This window comes from Saimiri boliviensis, chromosome 12 (assembly GCF_048565385.1).
Source record: "Saimiri boliviensis isolate mSaiBol1 chromosome 12, mSaiBol1.pri, whole genome shotgun sequence".
NCBI classification, from domain to species: domain Eukaryota; kingdom Metazoa; phylum Chordata; class Mammalia; order Primates; family Cebidae; genus Saimiri; species Saimiri boliviensis.
The window spans coordinates 53,686,933-53,709,164 of record NC_133460.1 but is presented as its reverse complement, the minus strand read 5'-3'; the positions used below and the strand labels follow the sequence as shown (position 1 = coordinate 53,709,164).

Sequence of the window (22,232 nt, the reverse complement as noted above, 5' to 3'; positions counted from 1 at the left end):
AAGTCCTGGATATCGTTGTTAATTTTCTGTCTCATTGATCTGTCTAATATTAATGTTGAAGTCTCCCACTATTATTGTGTGGGAGTCTAAGTCTCTTTATTAGTCTTGTATGTCTGGGTATTCCTGTATTGGGTGTGTTTATATTTAGGATCTTTAGCTCTTCTCATTGTTGCATTGATCCTTTTATCATTATATAATGTCCTTCTTTGCTCCTTTTGATCTTTGTTGCTTTAACGACTATTTTATCAGAGGCAAAAATTGTAACTTCTGCTTATTTATTTATTTTAGCTCTCTGTTTGGTTGGTAAATCTTTCTCCATCCCTTATTTTGAGTCTTTGTGTATCCTTGAATGTGAGATGGGTCTGGATGCAGCATACTGATGGGTTTTAGTTATTATTATTTTTTTTTTGAGACAGAGTTTCACTCTTCTTACCCAGGCTGGAGTGCAATGGTGCAATCTCGGCTCACCACAACCTCCGCCTCCTGGGTTCAGGCAATTCTCCTGCCTCAGCTTCCTGAGTAGCTGGGATTACAGGCATGCGCCACCATGCCCAGCTAATTTTTTGTATTTTTTTTTTTTTTTTTTTTAGTAGAGACGGGGTTTCACCATGTTGACCAGGATGGTCTTGATCTCTTGACCTTGTGATCCACCCGCCTCGGCCTCCCAAAGTGCTGGGATTACAGGCTTGAGCCACCGCGCCTGGCCTGGGTTTTAGTTTTTTATCCAAATTGCCTGTCTGTCTTTGGATTGGGGGATTTAGTCAATTTAAATTTAGAATTAATAATGGTATATGTGAGTTTAATACTGCCATTTAATATTAGCTGGCTATTTTGCCCATTAGTTGATGTAAATTCTTCATTATATTGATGCTCTTTACTTTTTGGTATTTTTTAGAAAGGCTGATACGGTTTGTTCCTTTCTATGTGTAGTGGTTCTTTCAGAAGCTCTTGTAAAGCAGGCCTGGTGGTGATGAAATCTCTGAGTACTTGCTTGTTCACAAAAAACTTTATTTTTCCTTCACTTATGAAGCTTAGTTTGGCTGGATGTGAAATTCTAGGTTGAAAGTTCTTTTCTTTAAGGATGTTGAATACTGGTCCCCACTCTCTTCTGGCTTGTAGGGTTTCTGCTGAGAGATCTGCTGTAAGTCTGATAGGCTTCCCTTTGTGGGTAACCTGACCTTTCTCTCTGGCTGCCCTTAGTATTTTCTCCTTCATTTCAACCCTGGTGAATCTGACGATTATGTGCCTTGGAGTTGCTCTTCTTGAGGAATATCTTTGTGGTGTTCTCTGTATTACCTGGAGTTGAATATTATCCTGCCTTACTAGGTTGGGAAAATTTTCCTGAATAATATCCTGAAGCGTATTTTCCAGCTTGGATTCATTCTCTTTGTAACATTCAGGTACACCTATCAAGCGTAGATTAGGTCTTTTCACATAGTCCCGTATTTCTTGGAGACTTTGCTCGTTCTTTTTTATCCTTTTTTCTCTAATCTTGTCTTCTTCTTTTATTTCATTGAGTTGGTCTTCGACCTCTGATATCCTTTCTTCTGCTTGATCGATTCGGCTGTTAAAACTTGTGCATACTTCATGTAGTTCTTGTACTGTGTTTTTCAGCTCCATCAATTCACTTATTTTCCTCTCTAAACTGTGTATTCTTGTTAATATTTTGTCAAACCTTTTTTCAAAGTTCTTAGTTTCTTTGGATTGGGTTAGAACGAGTTCTTTTAATTCACAGAAGTTTCTTATTATCCACATTTTGAAGCCTGCTTCTGTAATTGGAACACACTCGTTCTCCATCAAGCCTTGTTTCGTTGCTGATGAGGAACTGGGATCCCCTGTAGAGGGAGAGGCATTCTGATCTTGGGTATTCTCAGCCTTTTTTGGCTGTCTTCTTCCCTTCGTTGTAGATTTATCCATCTGTGGTCTTTATAATTACCGTCTTTGTAATTGGGTTTCTGAATGGACGTCCAACTTACTGATTCTCAGAGCCGAAATCTGAGCAACCCACTGTGCCAACTAAATTAGCGGTGTTAAGATTGATGGTGCTTTTCTGACTCTGCACCAAGAACCGACGCTTCAAGGTGCAGGCAAAACCACCTCGCCGGTCACAAGAGTCACGCTGGCGACCCGTGGGGCTCCTCCGCTGGGAATCTCCTGGTGCGAGAGCAACAAGAATTCATGTGAAGGTGTGTCGTCCTCTCGTTCTTTGCGCTTCCACTGGGAGTTACAATCCCGAGCTGCTAGTGATCAGCCATCTTGGATCTCTCCGATTTGTTTCTTTTTACATCCACATTGGTTTGGCTATTCTAGTCCAGTGCTTTTCCATATAAATATTAGAATCAACTTGTTGAGTTTAAAAAAAAACACACAAAACCTCTGAAATTCTGACTAAATTAAACAAAACTACAGATTATTTTGAGTAGCATTTATATTTAACAATACAGAGCCTTCCAGTCCATGAACATGATATATCTTCCATTTAAAAGATACATCATGGGTCAATGGGTCTCCTTAAATTTTTTCAACAAGGCATTTCTCAAGGCGTTCAGTATATACATCTTTGGTCTGGTTTATCGCAAAGTAAATACTTTGTAATACTTTTTGATGGTATTAAAAATAATATTTTTAAATTTTAATTTCTGGTTGTTTCTTGAATAAGAAACAACAGAAAATACATTTGAATTTAAAATTTTTATTCTGTATGCTACAATCTTGCTAATGTCACTTCGTTCTAATTGCTTTCTTTTATTTTGGAGATGGAGTCTTGCTCTGTTGCCCAGGCTGGAGTGCAGTGGCACAATGTAGGCTCATTGCAACCTCTGCCTCTCTGGTTCTCCTGCCTCAGCCTCCCAAATAGCTGGGGTTATAGGCGAGTGTCACCACACCCGGCTAATTTTTGTATTTTTAGTAGAGATGGGGTTTCATCATGTTGGCCAGGCTGGTCTCAAACTCCTGACCTCAAGTGATCCACGAGCCTCGGCCTCCCAAAGTGCTGAGATTACAGGTGTGAGCCACTGTGCCCAGCCAGTTCTAATAGCTTTTTGAAGATCACTTTAGATTTTATTTGAAGATGATCATGGTTTTGATAATAAAGACAGTTTTACTTCCTTCTTTCTAAATCTGGATGTTTTTCATGCTTTGTTAGCACTGGCTAGAACCTCCAAAACAATGTTGAATAGAAGTGGAAAGAATGAATATCCTTGATTTGTTGTTTCTCATCTTAGGCAAAAACATTCAATCTTCCACCATTAGGTATTATATTAACTATATATTCTTGTGCTGGGATTATGGGATTACAGGCCTGAGCCACCATGCCCAGCCTCTGAGGGTTGTGTGAGTGTGTGTGTGCGTGTGTGTGTGTGAAAGAGAGAGAAAAAGAGTGTGAGTGTGAATATTTGAGTGTATGTGTCTGCTGGAATGCAGTGGCACATCTTGGCTCACTGCAACCTCTGGCATCCCAGTTCAAGTGATTCTCCTGCCTCAGTCTTCCGAGTAGCTGAGATTACAGGTGTGTGCTACCACGCCCAGCTAATTTTTTTGTATTTTTAGTAGAGACAGGGTTTCACCATCTTGGCCAGGCTGGTTTCAAATTCCTCACCTCAAATGGTCTGCCTGCTTCTGCCTCCCAAAGTGTTGACATTACAGGTGTGAGCCATCGTGCCCAGCCTCCGAGGGCTTTTAACAGAAATAGATGTCTGATTTTTTCAAAAGCCTTTAGGAAAATCATGTGATTTTTCTTTTTTAGTCTTAATATGTTTAATTACACTGATGGATTTTAAAATGTTAAACTAGCTGGACACAGTGGCTCATGCCTGTAATCCCAGCACTTTGGGACGCTGAGGAAGGAGAATTGCTTCAACCCGGCAGAGGAGAGGGGGAGCCAGCAGAGGCTGCAGTGAGCTGAGATCACGCCAGCCTGGGGAACAAGAGCAAAACTCTGTCTCAAAAAAAAAAAAAAAAACTAAAAACTAAAAAAAGGTACACTAATTCTACACTCCTAGTCATGATGAATTACTCTTAATATAATGTTGTGTTTGATTTGCTAAAATTATTTGAAGAATTTTTGAATCTATGTTTATGAGGGATATTGGCCTGTAATTTTCTTTTCTTGCAATATTTTGTTTTTAGTATGAAGGTAATGCTGACCTCATGAAATAAGATAGGTATGTTTTTCTCTCTTCAATTTTCTGGGATAGTTTGTATACAATTGATATTACATCTTTCTGAAATCTGTGGTGAAATTCAATACTGCCAAGTGCAATGGCTCATGCTTATAATCCCAGAACTTTGGGAGGCTAAGGTGGGTGGATCGCTTGAGAGCAGGAGGTTGAAACAAGCCTGGGCAACAAAATGAGACCTCCTCTCTACAGAAGTTAAAAATTCGACAGGCATGCCTGTCATCCTAGCTTCTCGGGAGGCTGGGGTGGGAGGATCACTTGAACTTAGGAGTCTGAGTTTGCAGTGAGCCACCTCTGCAAAGGTGACAGAGCGAGATCTTGTCTCAAACAAACAAACAAAACAAAAAAGGTTTGAACCCAGGAGTTGGAGTTTGCAGTGAGCCACCTCTGCAAAGCTGACAGAGCGAGACCTTGTCTCAAACAAACAAAACAAAAAAAGAATGAAAACTAAAGCAATCCAGCCTTTGACTTTTCCTTGTAGCAAGGGTTTTAACTACAAATTCAATTTCTTTAATAAATTAAACAGCCTTTTTCTATTTCTTTTTGCGTATGATTTAGTGCTTTCTGTCTTTTAAGAAATTTGTCAATTTCATAAAGGTTGTCAAATATATCGCAATAATATTGATAAGAGGGACCAGAACATCTTCTAGTCTTGAGCTGATTTTACCCCACTAATGGGATAAAATCCCTTTTAATACTCTATTTGAAGCCTCATGAATTATGAGGTTATCCACTCTGACTAGTAGGATAGGAATGGTTACAAATTCTCATGTGTACACTGAGGATTGTCCTCTATAATCTTTTTGGGTGGTTCTTTTCCTCGTCTTCCTTAATTTCTTCACAAATATGCACTGACTTATACTCAGCTGAAGACCTGGTGGGATTCTACAAATGTCCTGTGTTCTCTCTCTATTCAGCTCTTTCTTCTCTGGTACTTTTAACTTGCAAACACTAGCTGTCTTAGACTCCTTGAACTTACAGCTCCAACTCCTTACAGCTCCAACTCCTTACAGCTCCAACTCCTCATTAAAAGAGACTGCAAGGCTCTACTTGAGTTACTGTTCTTTTTTTTTTTTTTTTTTTTTTGAGACAGTTACCCTGGCTGGAGTGCAGTGGCACAGTCTTGGCTCACTGCAACCTCCACTTTCCTGGTTCAAGCAATCCTCATGCCTCACTCACCCAGGTAGCTGGGATTACAAGTGCACAACCACCCCACCAGGCTAACTTTTTTTGTATTTTTGGTAGAGATGGGGTTTCACCATGTTGGCCAGACTGGTCTCGAACTCCTGACCTCAGGGGGTCTACCACCCTCTGCCTCCCAAAATGCTGGGACAGATTACAGGTGTGAGCCACCATGCCCAGCCCACTGTCAACTTTAGAATATTGCCACAGTCTTTATCAGACACACATTCCGAAAGTCCTTACTACCTTCCAGTCTTACACAAAGGGAGTTGGAATCTTGACCCTTTCTCTCCCAGGAGGCCTCTGTACTTCAGCTCACTGCAGCCTCTGCCTCCCAGGTTCAAGCAATTTTCCTGCCTCAGTCTCCTAAGCAGCTGGGATTACTGGTGCATGCCACAACACCCAGGTAATTTTTAAAATTTTTGGCAGAGCCAGGGTTTTATTATGTTGGCCAGGCTGGTCTTAAACTCCTAATCTCAAGTGATCCACCTGCCTCGGCTTCCCCAAGTGCTGGTATTATAGGCATGAGCCACTGTGCCCAGCCTGTTTACCCTTCTTATACTGTGGCCTGGAAATTATCTCCAAGGCATTAGCTGGGGTCATGATCAGGTATATCTTATTTATTGTCTCATGGGGATCATTGATCATTGCCTGTGAAGAAATAATCTTTGTGGACAAAATATATTTTTTTAAATATTGAAGCTATCAGAAGTTTTAAGTCATTATTACTTCTATATAATCCTCTGAGAAAAAAGGTAACATCATGTAGAAAATAAGGGCCAAGTGTGTCTTTTTAGCTGAGTTTTGACATTTTGAAAATTTATACTAAACACAGTATATTTTATTTTTTCAAGGGGGGAGGATTAAAGAATCCTATGTATAGAAATATATTTTATCCTTCATCACATTTTAGAAGTAAAATGTCCTTTTTTTTTCCCTGAAGAACTAAAGATAACTTATTATTACTATAGTATTCGAGGAGAAAAAACAATGGATGATGAGAATAAAGGGATAAAGCATTTTGCTCTACTTGCTTTTTATAATAAAATATGGTATAATTTTTATTATCCCTATTAAATTTCATCACTCAACTGATATTTAGAGTCTACTAACATTTAAAAAAATCTGATTTTGACCTTCAACTTACCTAGTATGTATTAAGGTGCTGTATTATTTGCATTTGAATTATATGCAAATATAGCTTTTCTAAATCACTGTTACTTAACTTAAGCAAAACTAGGGTAAACACTGAGGCATACCCCTAGAAATCAATTTATTTATCAACAGACCTTTTGAGACTGCTTCAATAAAATACCAAATACCTCTAATTGTCCTATAGCCAGTCTTTATTATTCTATAATCCATATAATGACAGAAGTTCTCAAATATACCATGCATTCACTACTTATTGGTCTGCCATAATAGGTACTATATAAATACCTCTTGAAGTGAATTCAAGTGAAGAATAACCACACCAAAAGAGAAAAGATTTTCTTACCCCAGGACTTATAGCCAGGTAGCAGCTTACAGTTTTACTACTTCCTCCTCTAGGTGGGGAAAAATAATTCCTTTAATAATCTATACTAAGTTGTGATCCAACTTCTAAAGTTTCCTGATTTGTAGAATCAATCTTTTTTAAAAATTGTGGTAAACTACACATAGGATAAAATTTTCCATTTTAAGTATTCAATTCAGTGGCACTAAATACATTCACAGTGTGTGGCACAACTATCACCACTATCCATTTCCAGAACTTTTTAATCATCCCAAATGGAAGCTCTGTACTTATTACACAATAATGCCTCATTCCTCCCCACCCCACTCCCAGGTAACCACTATCCTACTTAGTGTGTCTCTATGAATTTGCCTATTCTAGGTACCTCACGTAAGAGGAATTCTTCTAAGAAAATCCCAGTAGGTGATGTGTCTGGCTTATTTTACTTAACATAGTATTTTCAAAATTCATTCATGTTGTAGCATGTATCAAAATTTCATGTGAAGCTAAATAATACTCCATTGTGCATATGCATGAAATTTTGTTTATTCATCTGTTGATAAATATTTGATTTGCTTCTATCTCAGCTATTGTGAATAATGCTGCCATGGACATTGGTGTATAATTATCTGAGTCCCTGCTTTCAGTTATTTTGGGTATTATATCTAGAAGTAGAACTGCTAGATCATATGGTAATAATTTTATGTTTAACAACTTGAGGAACCATCAAATTGTCTTCTACAGCAGTTGTATTATTTTACATTCCCACCAGCAATACACAAGGGTTTCCAATTTCTCCACATCTTTGCCAATGCTTGCTAATTTCCATTTTTTAAAATAATTGCCATTCTGATAGGTATGAAGTAGTATCTAATTTTGGTTTACATTTGTACTTACTGATTGGTTATGTTGAGCATCTTTTCATGGGTTTACTGGCCATTTGCATATCTTCTTCGAATAAATGTTTATTAAATTTCTTTGATCATTATTGAATTACGTTGTTTTCTTATTGTTGAGTTGTTACTGTGTTAAATATTCTGAATACTCATACTTTATCAGATATATGATTTGCAAATATTAACTCCCATTCCTCTAGTTGTCTTTTCACATTCTTAATAGTGTCCTTTGATGCACAAAAGTGGTTAATTTTGATGATGTCTAATTCATCTATTTTTTCCATTCGTTGCTTGTACTTTGGAGTCTTTCTTTCTTTTTCTTTCAGTGAAGATTGTTTTGATCTCACCAACAACTGCTGCAAAGTTAAACCACTTTTGGTCCCATTCTTTTAGCATCATTCCCTGGTACAAAATATATTTTCTACCTTCTTTTTACATGTCTTTTACAAATTTGAGCTTTTTTCTTTTTATAAGTTTTAAAACTTTTATAAGTTTAATGTTGTCACTGTATGTTTACATATTCATTGGTACAATTTACATCAAGTTTTATACTTATCCATTTTTGCAAAGATATCCTGTACACAAAGATACATATTCAATAACTGAGAAACAACTTCTGAGAAAAACTTCTGAGCTACACTTCCAGGTTTGTTTGATCATGATAATTCTGATAAGAATCACTGACATACCAGTTTCACCTCTTCCAGAAGGATGTCATCATTTTATCTTAAGAGTTTACTCTGGGTTTTATTGCAGAATACAAATTCCCTCAATCGCTTTTTTCTTGAAGGTGCCTTTTTCCATAATTTTTTCTTAGAACCATCCCTTCTCCTCATTCAAAGGCCACAATGAAGTCAAAGAAACCTATAGATGACAGCTTACACAGCCTTTCTCTTGCCTTTTCATGTACTGATGTATGTTAGAGATCTGACAAGCAGGTTCAGGACACTTGGGAGCAAGGGGGCTACTCTATTAAGGATCACTGAAATTTGCCCATGTGTCAGGTTTCTCTCAGATGTGGTAAGTCTGGGAGTGGAGGAAACAACTGGTGTCTGAATATGACTAAAATGTCTAGTGGACAATGCAGAAATGAGGGATGCATTCTTGACACAGTTTTGGTAGGCTGAGGATACCAAAATATTCAGGGGTTGTAAGATTCCTGAAGCTGCTCTACCTGTGCCAGCAAAGGCAGAGGCAGCCATCTTGTCATCTTCCAAATTTAAGTTCTTATTAAACAGTTTTCTGCGTGCTCTGCAATTATTTTTTTAAAGGCCTCTGTACATTCTCTCCTTAATTAAGATCATTTGTGACCATAAAGTCTGAATTGCATTTTTGATTGCACTGAATCCCCCTAAGCTTTCTTTACTTCCAAAGTCTTATTCTTCGGAATCATATTTATCTTTTTTAGAAGTTTTAAGATTTGTCTCTTAAACTCTAGAGAACATATTTAAGTGCTGTCAGTCTGATCTTTCTTGACTATTAAGAACTTTGAGACTAAGTGTCAGTTTCTCCAAATGATTCTCAAAACTACTGAGACCAATGCTTTAATGTTATTCAAAGGGCTTGAGTAGCACTTTTTCCAGTTACTTCTTTTAGCCATTAGAAAATAAATTGTTAATAAGGAAAAACTAAATGGTAGATTTTAGTCAATTTAGACTTCTAGCAGTTATCTGGCACTTCACTTTTACCACCATTTCCTGCTAGTATCTCAATTTGTGCATTACCAAGAATATAGCATTTCCTTCCAATGTCACCATTTGTAACCAATTTAATCATCACCTTTATAGATACACTTTGATGTTATTTCTATGGATCCTTTAATCTTTACCCAGGTGATCTCATAAATTTCCAGGTCAATTTTTATGTTATTCTAGGCAGACAGCAGTTATTAGATATAAAATTGATGAATATATTCAAGTTGTGTTAGAACTGTGGAATTAGAATCAGAATGAACTTCTGGGATGATTAATACAACACCTTCATTTTATACATTAAACCATCAAATGACATGGCCAAGTCATAGGAAGGCACACTGAAGGCTTTTTTCCCCTTACATGGATTTTTAAAGAGGTATAAACAGCAAATAAGAAAAAAAAAGAAAAAAGAAAAAAGAAAAAAAAACCAAAAACCAAAAAAACCCCAAACATTTCCCTAATTTAGAATGGAAGAAAATACATTGTTGGTAGAAAGAAAAAACTGTGGAGATGAAATTTTATTTTATCACCTTCAAGTATAACAAACAAATATTAACAAAAATGACATTATTAAAGAAATATAAATGTAATATATCAAAATTTACTCATAATTTATTAAATGAAAATTGAATGGACTTAAGACTCTGAAAAGACTTAAAAAAGTGATGAATGTGGTTTTTATCCTGACAGTGGTCATAGTAACAGATCAGGTATTCATCTGTAAAAGCTCACAGAAATTACATTAAACCTCAAACACCTAAACTTTAAAAAATAAATGTTGGGCCGGGCGGGGTGGCTCATGCCTGTAATCCCAGCACTTTGGGAGGCTGAGGCGGGTGGATCACCTGAGGTTAGGAGTTCTTGACTAGCCTGGCCAACATGTTGAAACCCTGTCTCTATTAAAAATACAAAAATTAGCTGAGCATGGGTGCCTATAATCCCAGCTACTTAGCAGGCTGAGGCAGGAGAGTTGCTTGAACACCAAAAGTGAAGGTTGCAGTGAGCCAAGATTAAACCATTACTCTCCAGTATGGGCAACAAGAGCAAAACTTCATTGCAAATAAATAAATAAATAAATAAATGTTTCACTAAGTAAGAAGATAGTATATACTGAAGGAAATATTGAAAATACTGAGAGTAGTCGACATTGAGGCAATTTTGTTGCACAATTCTCAAGGATATTTACACAAAAATTCAGGTTTTAATTTATATATTTCTAAATATATATATATATATGTAGATCAGAAACAAACAAAACCCCAGATTCTTTTAAAAAAGGAAAGATAACTCACCGTCTCATTTCCAAAAAGTATGTCAACAAAAGGCATAACTTTCATCAATGATTCCTTGTATAACTGGCTAATAAATGGTGCAGACAGATTCAAAGTGAAAATCTTGTTGTTTTCAGAAGCATGGTGAGCCACTTTTAACACTGACTCGGGAGAAACTGTAAGAAAAAAGCCCTGGATGAAGAAAAAAGGAGGGAAAATTAAAAATGCCATTTCCACCGCCTCTCTCAGTGAGAATAAAAGAAACCTACACAAAATACCAAAGTACATAAAATACAATTACAAGATGCAATGTATATGCTATAAATAGCAACATTTGACTGGAAGAAAATTTGATCATATGAGTACCATATACTTGATACATGCCATTACTTCAGAGAATAAAGCATTACTTATTTCATACTAGATTTATATGTGCAATACTAAAGAATTCTGGAAATTCATGAAAGAAAAAATATTTGAAAGGTCTCATTCAAGACAATAATTACTTTGCTTTAAATGGCAGTATCAAATTCACACATATCAATATTGGCCCTAAATGTAAATGGACTAAATGCCCCAATTAAAAGACACAGACTGGCAAATTGGATAAAAAGTGGCCCCATTCTTAAAAGGTTTCCAGCTTAGTTGGGGAGATAGCAAATATGGTCAGGTAATTTTTAAATCAAAACTAGAGAAATTTGTAACTGTAACATAGAATGAGAAAATTGAACTTTGAATGCTTTAGGACTAAATGTTACAGTCTTATAAAATTCCTCTATTCCTACTGAAGATTAGCCATGAATTCTGATGTGAAAGAACTCATGACTTTAGCTAAGGCATCCTATTGTCTAGCACAAGTTTCTTCAATAAAGGAAGTGTTTGATAATCAGTGCCATCCAATAAGATAGCCACTAACTACATGTGGCCTTTGAGCCTCTGAAAACGTGATTAGTGCAACTGAGAAATTAAATGTTTAATTTATATTAAATTAAAATAATCACACAAAACAGAAAAGATATTCAGCATCATAGCTCATTAGGGAAGTGCAAAATAAAATCAAATTAAGACACTACTGTACACCTTTTAGAACTGCTAAAATAAAACAACTGATAATACAACATGCTGGTGAATATATGGGACAACTGGAGCAAAACTCATATGTTTCTGGTGGAAATACAAAACAAGATAGTCACTTTGGAAAACAGTTTTCAAAAAGAAAATAAAATTTTTATTTTACATTAGCCTGGCACAGAGTTGCATGCCTGTGGTCTCAGATACTTGGTAGGGTAGCCTGAGGTGGAAGGGTGGCTTGAGGTGAGGAGTTTGAGGCTGCACAGAGATATGATTACATCATTGCATTCCAGCCTGGGCAATAGAGCAAGACTCCCGTTCTCTCTCCCTCTTTCTCTCTCTCTTTCTTTTCTTTCTTTCTTTCTCCTTCTATTTTTCCTTCCTTCCTTCCTTCCTTTCTTTTTCTATTAAAAAAAAAAGAAGACTAAAAACATTAATTTTGTGGCAGGAGCCATGTGTATTGGCATTCATCTTTGAAGGAAGGGTTTACTGTCCTTATATATTCTGAGATATTAAGAGGGAATCGTATACTCTAATTGTGTGAGGGACCAGAATACAATACCCAAAAATATGGCCCCCTAGAAATTGAGAAAACCGCAGAAGCAAGGTCACTCTGACATTCTCCCACCTTTCTGTGTGAAAGCTGGCCAGAAAACCCTATTCCAAAGGAGTCCTGCCCTATACCTAGAGGCCAAGAATAATCTAACAGACAGGACTTGCTGGCTTCCACCTCCTGCAATCCTAAGCTTATTACCATTAGATCATATCCCTTTTGTTTAATCATGTTTCTCTAGAACTATCTATGTCTTTCATCAGACTTTGCATTAAAATGCAGTTTTTGCTGGTCTTTGGGGTTTGTTTTTTTTTTTTTTGAGATGGAGTCTTGTGTCACCCAGGCTGGAGTGCAGTGGCACGATCTCGCCTCACTGCAACCTCTGCCTCCTGGGTTCATGAGATTCTCCTGTCTCAGCCTCCCGAGTAGCTGGCACTACACACCCAGCTAATTTTTGTATTTTTAGTAGAGACAGAGTTTCACTGTGTTAGCCAGGATGGTCTTGATCTCCTGACCTCGTGATCCACCTGCCTCGGCTTCTCAAAGTGCTGTGATTACAGGGGTGCATGTCATGTAAAATTTTGTTAAATTAATTTATTATGCTTTTCTCTTATTAATCTCTTTAGTTACAGAGGGTTCAGTAATGACCCTTGCAATGGATACGGAAGATATGTTACCTTTTCTCCCCTACAACTGCCTCTTATCACTTTAAAGTACTGCTAGTGAAATTCTAATAAAAATGTTTTTGTATCATAATATTTTCTCATCACTTAAAAATTCAATTCATTAATTCTTTACCAATATTCAAGTATTCTAAGAGGCAATAAATCTTAGTCTTAGTTATTATTTTTAAAAGATTTTTTCTTTTTTAACCAAGTATCCTATCACTTGCAAACTATGAGCATCCAAGCTGCTGCTTTGCTATTTCTGTCACTTGGAGAATTAAAACGAACAGTTTATACAGCATCTTGTCTCCATAGTAATATGTATGTACTGTACTTGCTTTTTAGTCTTTCATTTAATGAGAAGATTTTAAATCTTTCTCCCTCTATTTCTCCCCAAAATGTTCCAGCATGAAATAAAAACCTCCCATAGCTAGCATTCTGCCAGCTGTGGATTAACCACAGACAGCCACAGAACAGTCTACATAAATAGTAACCTGGTCAAATAATTAGGCTTCTCACCAACTTCAGACTGAAAATTTGATCTGTGCTAAAATACATCTGATTGTAATTTAAGGTACAGAACACTATGCCCCTGGAGTCTAAATCTGGCCCCAATCCAAATACATGTATGCTGTGTGTGTGTTTTCCTTTAAAATGCAACACAAGAGTCTTGTGATATGGATAGTATGATGTCAAATTTGTTAATTTTATAAATATACAAAACTAATCAACTTTTAAATAAAAGGCAAATTCACTGTTTAATTCTATTTTTGAACGATCTTGTTTTTCTTTAAGTAAATATTTACCATTTAAACAATTTGGGATTTGTACTCTGTTAGATCACAAAGCCAAAGACTATTAAAATTGATGCCATCCATAATTTTTCTCCCTAGATTTATGAGCTTTGCTAGGCCACATGTTCCACACTATAGTATGATCAAAAATAAAAACAGTGCCATTACATTTTTTTTCTACATGTAAGGTTTGCAATGAAATCAAGTCTATAGTTTAGAAAAATATATAACCAATAAAATCTTGTGCTTTACTAATTAGGGATTTCAATCTGCACAATAGTTAACTGTTTATCTTTGACCCTATAACCAAAAGCAAAGTGGATGCTACCACTTAGAGGCTGAATAACATTAATTAGAACTCAGACTGAAGTAGAACTGTTTTGTTCATTACAACACAAAACAAAACAACTCAAAAAGGTAGCAGTAAAGACGAATAGGGAAAGAAAAAAGTAGAACCAAAGAACCATTTTAGCAAAGCCAGACTTAATACCTGGAAATCTAAAAAACTTAAATCCATTATACAACCACTATAAGGATTTCTCAGGATAGTTTAAACATGAGGGAATATTAGAAACAACATTGTTTAATATACTAAAGGAAAATAATTGCCCTTTTTGCTCTTTATCAGTGTTTATCTTAATTCAAGGTAATTATTTGGGGTTCTAATTGTCCTTGCCTAAGAGCACAACCTCTTTTTATTATTTCTATTAACAATTATCTGAAGAATAGGGATATGTGTATGTGTGCATGCACACCTATGTAAATTTCAGGGATGTGTAACTCTTGGAAGTATAAATCTATATTGATTCAAAAGGAAATAAACCTATGTAAAATAACCATGACTACAATTAATCAACTGTGGATACACGGTGATACAGGAAAAAAAGTCTTTGTTTTTGTTTAGAACAATATTCTGATCAGAATATAATAGGGAAGAATACATGGTATTATTTTGAAATACTCGAAACAGTGAATTTTAATCTATTTGGATCCATCTACTTCCTGATTAAATACACATATGCATAAAGCTATACAGTGGCGGTCAGCAACTATACATAATGAGGTTTATCTATAAATAATGGTTAAGCACTGGATTCAACTGAAGGTTAAGAACTTGTAATTTAGTTGCTTTTCTCAAAATTACATAATCATATATTCCACTTTGATAAAAAAAATTTTTAAATACATAGAAAATCTACAATAAAAGTGAAGTAAATATCAAACTTCTAGAGTAGCAATAAATTTCAAGCTTACAGAGGAACTATTATCTAAAGATTTGCTATAGAAAAAGTGAAGGGTTCAGTTGGTACTCTTCTCAATTCCAGAAAGAAGAAAACAAATAAACAAAAGATGACGAAAAACGTGACAAAAGGTCAGTATCTTTAGTCCACAAAGAAGTTTAAAAGTAAACTAAAAACTCAACATTAGAACACCAACAGATAAATGAACCATAACATGAAAAAGTATTCCATTGAAAGAGAAATACATAGTAAATAAATACATAAAGAAATTTTCCTCTTCAGTAACTACAGAAACAACATGGTAACACTAAATGATGAAGAAAGGTTGGTGAAACAAATATTAATACTACTTATAGTACTGCAACTGATACAGTCTTTCAGAAAATAGTTTGAAAATACACAAGATGTACCATAAACAAATTCATACTCTTTGACCCAATAATTCTACTTCGAGAGTCTACTTTAAGAAAGTAATCCAAAACATAGGAAAATATAAATTCATGATTATATTAGTGTATTTATTTCATTGAAAACAATGTAAAAACTGACAGAGAAACAGTCAAGAATTGGCTATATGCTCTAAAGCTCACTACTGATCACTTAAAATGTGACTGGTGCAGAGAGAGAAATGAATTTTAAATCTAACTTAATTTAAATTTAAATGAAGAAGCTACATGTAGATGAACATAAGTAATGAGGCTGGTATGATTGTGAAACTAAATTTATTTAATTTCATTAATTTAAATGTAAAAATTGAAGCATTTTAAATGCTGGAGATTTATTGTTTTGGTAGAACATTTTATTCTGACATTGAAAGTTTAGTGACAGAATTCACTGTAATATATGTAAAATAGGTACATATTTCATGTAGTATGAAAAGAAGAATGTTAAAATCTAACAATTTTTATACCTAATACAGTATATCATTTTTACATGTTGAAACAATATTTTAGATATATTAGGTAAATAAAATACATTATGAATCTGTTTCTTTTTACATTTTTCATGAGAGTACTGAAAATTTTAAATTATATATGTGACTCATATTATATTTCTGTTGAACAGCACCACTCCAGAGAATATTTTAAAGATATTACCAATGATGATGAAAACTAAGTAGTTAGGTAGAAAATGTTTATGGCACATAAATATTCAATTACATACAAGACATACAAATAGTGCGTACATAATATAATTATACCCTATATCAATAGTAAAAAAGATTAGAAAGGAATAACCAAAAGTAAATCTGGGGTAAAAAAAATTTTTTTAAATAATTCAGAATAATATCAGAATAATTCTAATATTTTCTTTGTTTTTCAATATTTACTAATATGGTTAGATGGCTCTTCTGATTCATAAAAAAGTATTGATTGCTCTTATCGCTTAAACAATTTTTACCAGGAAAACCATCTAACCACATCAGTAAATTTTGAAAAATAAATTGTAAGAAATACCCGAATTTAACCATTTTTAGTTTTGGTGTATTTGTGTCTACACAAACGAGATGTTTACAAATAGTGAGAAGCTTAACTCAATAAACAGGAGTAAGAGTAGATCATACACAGCTGGGAGTAAGTCTATATTACTTCTTTGAGTAGATAGAAGGCTCAAAAAGGAACAAACTAAATATGAGACTAGCGACTTTAGAAAGCATAAACCACTATTTATAGAAGAAAAAGAAAATAAAGAAAGATGTGTGTTAACAGAAAAATATTTGGACAACCAGAGAGCCCAACCAAGCCTAGACTAGCACTGATGAGGAAAGGGCTAAGAGTACCAGATGCTTGTATTTCAAGATGTACCACTGTCGTCTGTTCTAAAGAACATAATTAGCTTGTTTTCCATGCCATAACTTAGGTGCCATAGTAACACTAGTCAGAGAAGAGGGCTGAGAGAATGAATAAATTACAAGTCAAAAATAACAAATATAACAACCATATAACATGCTTTCTTCCTCTTAATGGGTCCTACATGTTTTGTGAATCTCTAAAGTGTAAAACGTATTTTGTTCTCGGAGTGGATCAAACTTGAGTTATGACAAAACATAGTTCCTATCTGCTTGTAAGAAAAATGCTGGCCCTGACAATGATTAAGATAATGTAAAAATCATATATAATTACAATGTTATGCAGTATTTCATACAAATGACAGCAACAGAATTGCTGAAAGAAGAAAGCTAGAACAAATATACTTGTGAATGCCATAAAGTTTATGTTGCCAGTGACAGAATGCAAAAAAATGTAAAGAAATAGAAGAGAATAATTCACCCAGATCTTCCCGCCTATGTGGTTCCTTTCAGAAGCATAAAATCACCTAGATTACCTATCTTTTAACCATTTTTTTTTTTAAAGACAGAGACTTGCTCTGTTGCCTAGACTAGAGTGCAGCGATGCAATCACAGCTTAGTGCACCCTCGACCTCCTGAGCTTAGGTGATTTTCCTACCTACCTCTGCCTCCTAAGTAGCTGGTACTACAGGCATGTGCCACCATGTCCAGCTACTTTTTGTATTTTAGTAGAAACGGTTTTGTCATGTTTCCCAGTCTGGTTTCTAGCTCCTGAGCTCAAGCCGTCCACTTGCCTCAACCTCCCAAAATGCTGGGATTACAGGTGTGAGCCATTGCACTCAGCTCATTTTAATCTGTTTAAGGATTAAAATACTTCCAACTTCAAGTATGTTATGAATGAAGAAGTCCATTTTCTTCTAACCCACATAACTCCCTCCAAAAAGGAAGTAGAATGAGGAAAAAGGTATAGTAGAAAGAAGATGAGCTTTAGGGGGATACATAGGAGCACAATTTATTATAGCTCTGTTGAATGTAAAACAAAGTGTGATTAATCCTAGAAGTCTATTTCTAGGGGAAAAGATGAGAATGTGGTGAATGCACACTGATATGGTTTGGTTATGTCTCCACCCAAATTTCATCTTGAATTGTACTCCCATAATTCCCACGTGTTGTGAGAGGGACCAGTGGGAGATAATTTGAATCATGGGGGTATTTCCCTCATACAGTTTTCATGGTAGTGAATAAATCTCACAAGATCTGATGGTTTTATCAGGGGTTTCTGGTTTTTTCTCCCCCCCATGATTCTGAGGCCTCCCCAGCCATGTGAAACTGTAAGTCCAATTAAACCTCTTTTTCTTCCCAATCTTGGGTATGCCTTTATCAGCAGCATAAAAACAAACTAATACACACACTATTATGCAGAGATTAAAAGCAATAAAGGAGCTGGGCATGGTGGCTCACACCGGTAATCCCAGCACTTTGAGTGGCTGAGGCGGGTGGATCATTTGAGGTCAGGAATTCAAAACTAGCCTGGCCAACATGGTGAAAACCTGTCTCTACTAAAAATACAAAAATTAGTTGGGTGTGGTGGTGAGTGCCTGTACTCTCAGTTACTTAGGAGGCTGAAGCAGGAGAATCACTTGAACCTAGGAGGTGAAGGATGCAGTGAGCTGAGATCGCACCATTGCACTCCAGCCTGGGTAACAGAGTGAGACTGTCTCAAAAATTAAAAAAGCGATAAAGGAGTAACATCAGCAAGATGGCTGAGTAGAGATACCTATAGCTTATTTAACCCACAGAAAAAGGATCAAGACAACAAACAAACAGCTAAGATTTGACTGGGGTGTGAAAGAAGAGTAGTGAAATGCAGTGATGGAGTGAAAATGCGCCTGTGGTGACTGGAAGTCTAGGAAGGCAGCATAGAGACACTCAACCTCTGTGGCTCCACCTTCCCTGCCTAGATCAGATCTGTCTGGAGACAGGAGGGAATTGCTGTTGCAGGAGAAAAAGTCAGCAGAAGACCCCTACCAGCCCTCTTTGCCACTACAAACACCTGAAGTCCTTACTACACAAGAATCCCATGGTCCTCACAAGCCCTGAGCCCATTTTGGAGAGCTACCAGGAATTCATGCAGCTGTACTGCCCTGGATTAAGAACACAAAGTGTGTACTCCCCATCCCACCACTGTGAATTAAAACTGCTGTAACATGGTACCATCTTGAGAATAGAACCACCTGTGAAGCATGCCCTCTTCTGGGGGTCCAGTGGCCACTGTACCTCTCCAGAACTGGGGCTCCATCTTCGTTATGTCAACCCCAAGCAAGTTTCTGAATACCAAGATCCCAGCTGGTGGAAGCTGGACACAGGACTGGCTGTGATTCTGGTCTTGCACAGCAAGAAAATCAAGCCCCATGGCCACACCACCAACAGAGAAACCGGTCTCCCACTCCCACCCAGAGCAAACCCACTCTTAAGCTGGCCACACTGCTGAGCTTCCTCCTCTAGGAGAGCCCCCTGGAGCCTCTGAGAAGGTGATATGCCCAGGCCAGCAGAGTAGGGATACCTGGCTGCAATCAAAACCAGAGAAACAGACACACAGCTCCCCCATATGCATGCCCTTAGTCTGCCCAATGATCCTGTACTCCCAATAAGGGGATGAGAAATAGTCCCACAGATGGCCCCTGTGCCACAGGGACACTCTCCAAGCTAGCCAAGCAGCCTACAGCCCATGTCCCAGACCTGAAAGCTGCTCCTGGCAGGCATATCCCCAGGTTGCCCAAGCAACATTGTACTTGTATTTCTGGTCACAGTAACAGCCTTGTGGCCCCAATCTGAACAAGCCAATCTCACCAACCAAGTTGGCTGACGTACTATGTGCACATACATGCCCCAGACCTGAGAAACAGCCCAGTGAGCCCACCCCTGGCAAAATAGCACCACCATTACCACAAACTCTCTCAGCCTATGCCACTGAGAAACTCACAAATGCCACTGGAGTGGATTACAGCTGAAGAAATTACACAGAACTACACAACCGCATGCATCTAGAAACAAGGCCAATGCACTCTAACAAACCAACACCCTAAGACTCATTCATATGAATAAGTCTTTATGAAATCTACTCCATAAAATTAAAAGAGGCAACATTTCCACCAGATGCATAGAAATCAACATAGGGACACACCAACCATGAAAAAGCAAGAAAAAGCCTAGGCAACATGGTGAAACCATGTTTCCACTAAAAACACAAAAATTAGCAGGGCCTATTGGAGAGTGCCTGCAGTCCCAGCTACTTGGGGAGCTGAGAAGGGGAAAGATCACTGGAGCCTAGGAGGTAGAGGCTATGGTGAGCTGAGATTGTGCCATTACATTCTAGCCTGGGCAACAGAATGAGACCTTGTCTTAAAAAAAGAAGAAAAAAAAGCAAGAAAACATGCAAAGTCAAAAGGAAAAAAAATAATTTTCTAGTAACAGACTCCAAACTATAAGGAAATACATGAAATGTGAGAAAAAAATCAAAATAATAATCAAAGAAATTCAATGAGATACAAGAGAATACTGATAGATAATTCAACAAAATCAGGAAAATAGTTTATGATTTGAAAGAGAGGTCGGGCGTGGTGGTTCACACCTGTAATCCCAGCACTTTGGGAGGCCGAGGCAGGCAAATCACAAGGCCAGGAGATCGAGACCATCCTGGCTAACATGACAAAACCTCATCTCTACTAAAAAGACAGAAAAAATTAGCTGGGCGTGGTGGCACCATGTAGCCCCAGCTACTTGGGAGGCTGAGGCAGGAGAATTTTGAACCTGGGAGGTGGAGTTTGCAGTGAGCTGAGATCGCACCAATACACTTCAGCCTAGGCAACAAATTAAGACTCTGTCTCAAAAGAGAGAGAGAGAGATAAAAAGCAAGCAAGAAAGAGAAATTCAACAGAGACAAATGTCATAGAAAAGAATGAAGAAGAAATCCTAAAGCTAAAGAATTCAATGAATGAAATAAAAAATACAATAAAGAGCTCAACAGACTAGACCAAGAAGAAGAATTTCTGAACTTGAAGAATAATCTTTTGAAATAACACAGAGCTGCTGTACTAACTTAAAAAATATATAAAGGGAATGAAAAAGCCTAAAGGATTTATGGGATACCAGTAAGTAGACAAATATCTCCAGAAGATGAAGGGAAAGGTGAGAAAAACATATTTAATATAGTAATAACAAAAGGAGAGAGAGACATCCAAGTTCACATAGTTCAAACAAGCTCAAATATATTCACCTCAAACAGTACCTCTACAAGGCACATTATAGTTAAATTGCCAAAAGTCAAAGACAAAGAAAGAATTTTAAAAGCAGCATGATAAAAGCAACAAGTAATATAAGGGAATCCCCATTAGACTAACAGTGAATTTCTCAGCAAAAACTCTGTAGTCCAGGAGAGGACAGGATAATATAGTCCAAGTATAAGAAGAAAAAGACTATTAGCCCCAAGAATATGCCCAGCAAAGCTAACCTTCAGAAATAAAATCTTTCACAGACAAGCAAAGCTAAGGGAATCCCTCACCACTAGTCTGGCCTTGCAAGAAATGCTCAAGGGGGTCTTACATGACAATAGCCACCATCATGAAAACATGTGAAACTATAAAACACACTGATAGAGCTGCTGTACAAAGGAGAAAGAGAAAGGAATCAAACCTTTTCACAAGAGAAAACCATTCAACTGCAAAAATAACAATGAGAGAAGGTAATGAACAAAGGATATACAAACCACCAGAAAACAATCAATAAAATGACAGGAGAAAGTTCTCATTTATGAATAATAACTCTGACTATAAATAGATTAAGTTCCATATTTAAAAGATACAGATGAGCTGAATGGATTAAAACAAAAAGACTCAACTGTATGCAGCCTATGAGAAACTCATGTCACCTGTATACACACAAAGACTGGAAGCAGATGGAAACAAATATTCAATGCAAATGGAAACCAAAAGCAAGCAGGAGTAGTTATACTTGTATCAGGTAAAACAGACTTCAAGTCAAAAGCTGTAAAAGAAGACAGAAGGATATTATATAATTACAAAGGGGACTGAACCAGCAAGAGACTATAACAATTGTAAATACATATGCATCCAATGCCATAGCACCCAGATATATAAAACAAATATTATTAGATCTAAAGGGAGAGACAGACCCCAGTGAAATAACAGTTGGGGGCTTCAACATTCCACTCTCAACACTTGGCAGATCATGTAAACAAGAAGTCAACAAAGAAACATCAGATTTAAACTGCACCATAGACTAAATATGACATATATTTATAGAGCATGACAACCAACAGTGGCAGAATACACATGCTTTTCATCAGCCCATTCAACAGTTTCAGGATCAATCATATGTAAGGAC

At 36.6% G+C, this 22,232-nt stretch overlaps 1 protein-coding gene and 1 pseudogene across 7 annotated transcripts in view; both read right to left on the bottom strand.

The window, feature by feature from the left end:
- The window catches only part of ADK (adenosine kinase), a 582,906-nt gene that overhangs the window by 190,406 nt on the left and 370,268 nt on the right, over positions 1-22,232 (bottom strand). For all 7 annotated transcript variants that reach the window (XM_074382424.1, XM_003939783.4, XM_074382425.1 and 4 more), the window contains one exon: positions 10,738-10,908. In XM_074382424.1, coding sequence (XP_074238525.1) covers positions 10,738-10,908 — 171 coding nt within the window. The remainder of the gene's footprint in view (positions 1-10,737; positions 10,909-22,232) is intronic.
- Positions 5,240-10,715, bottom strand: LOC141580592 (large ribosomal subunit protein bL35m pseudogene; annotated as a pseudogene).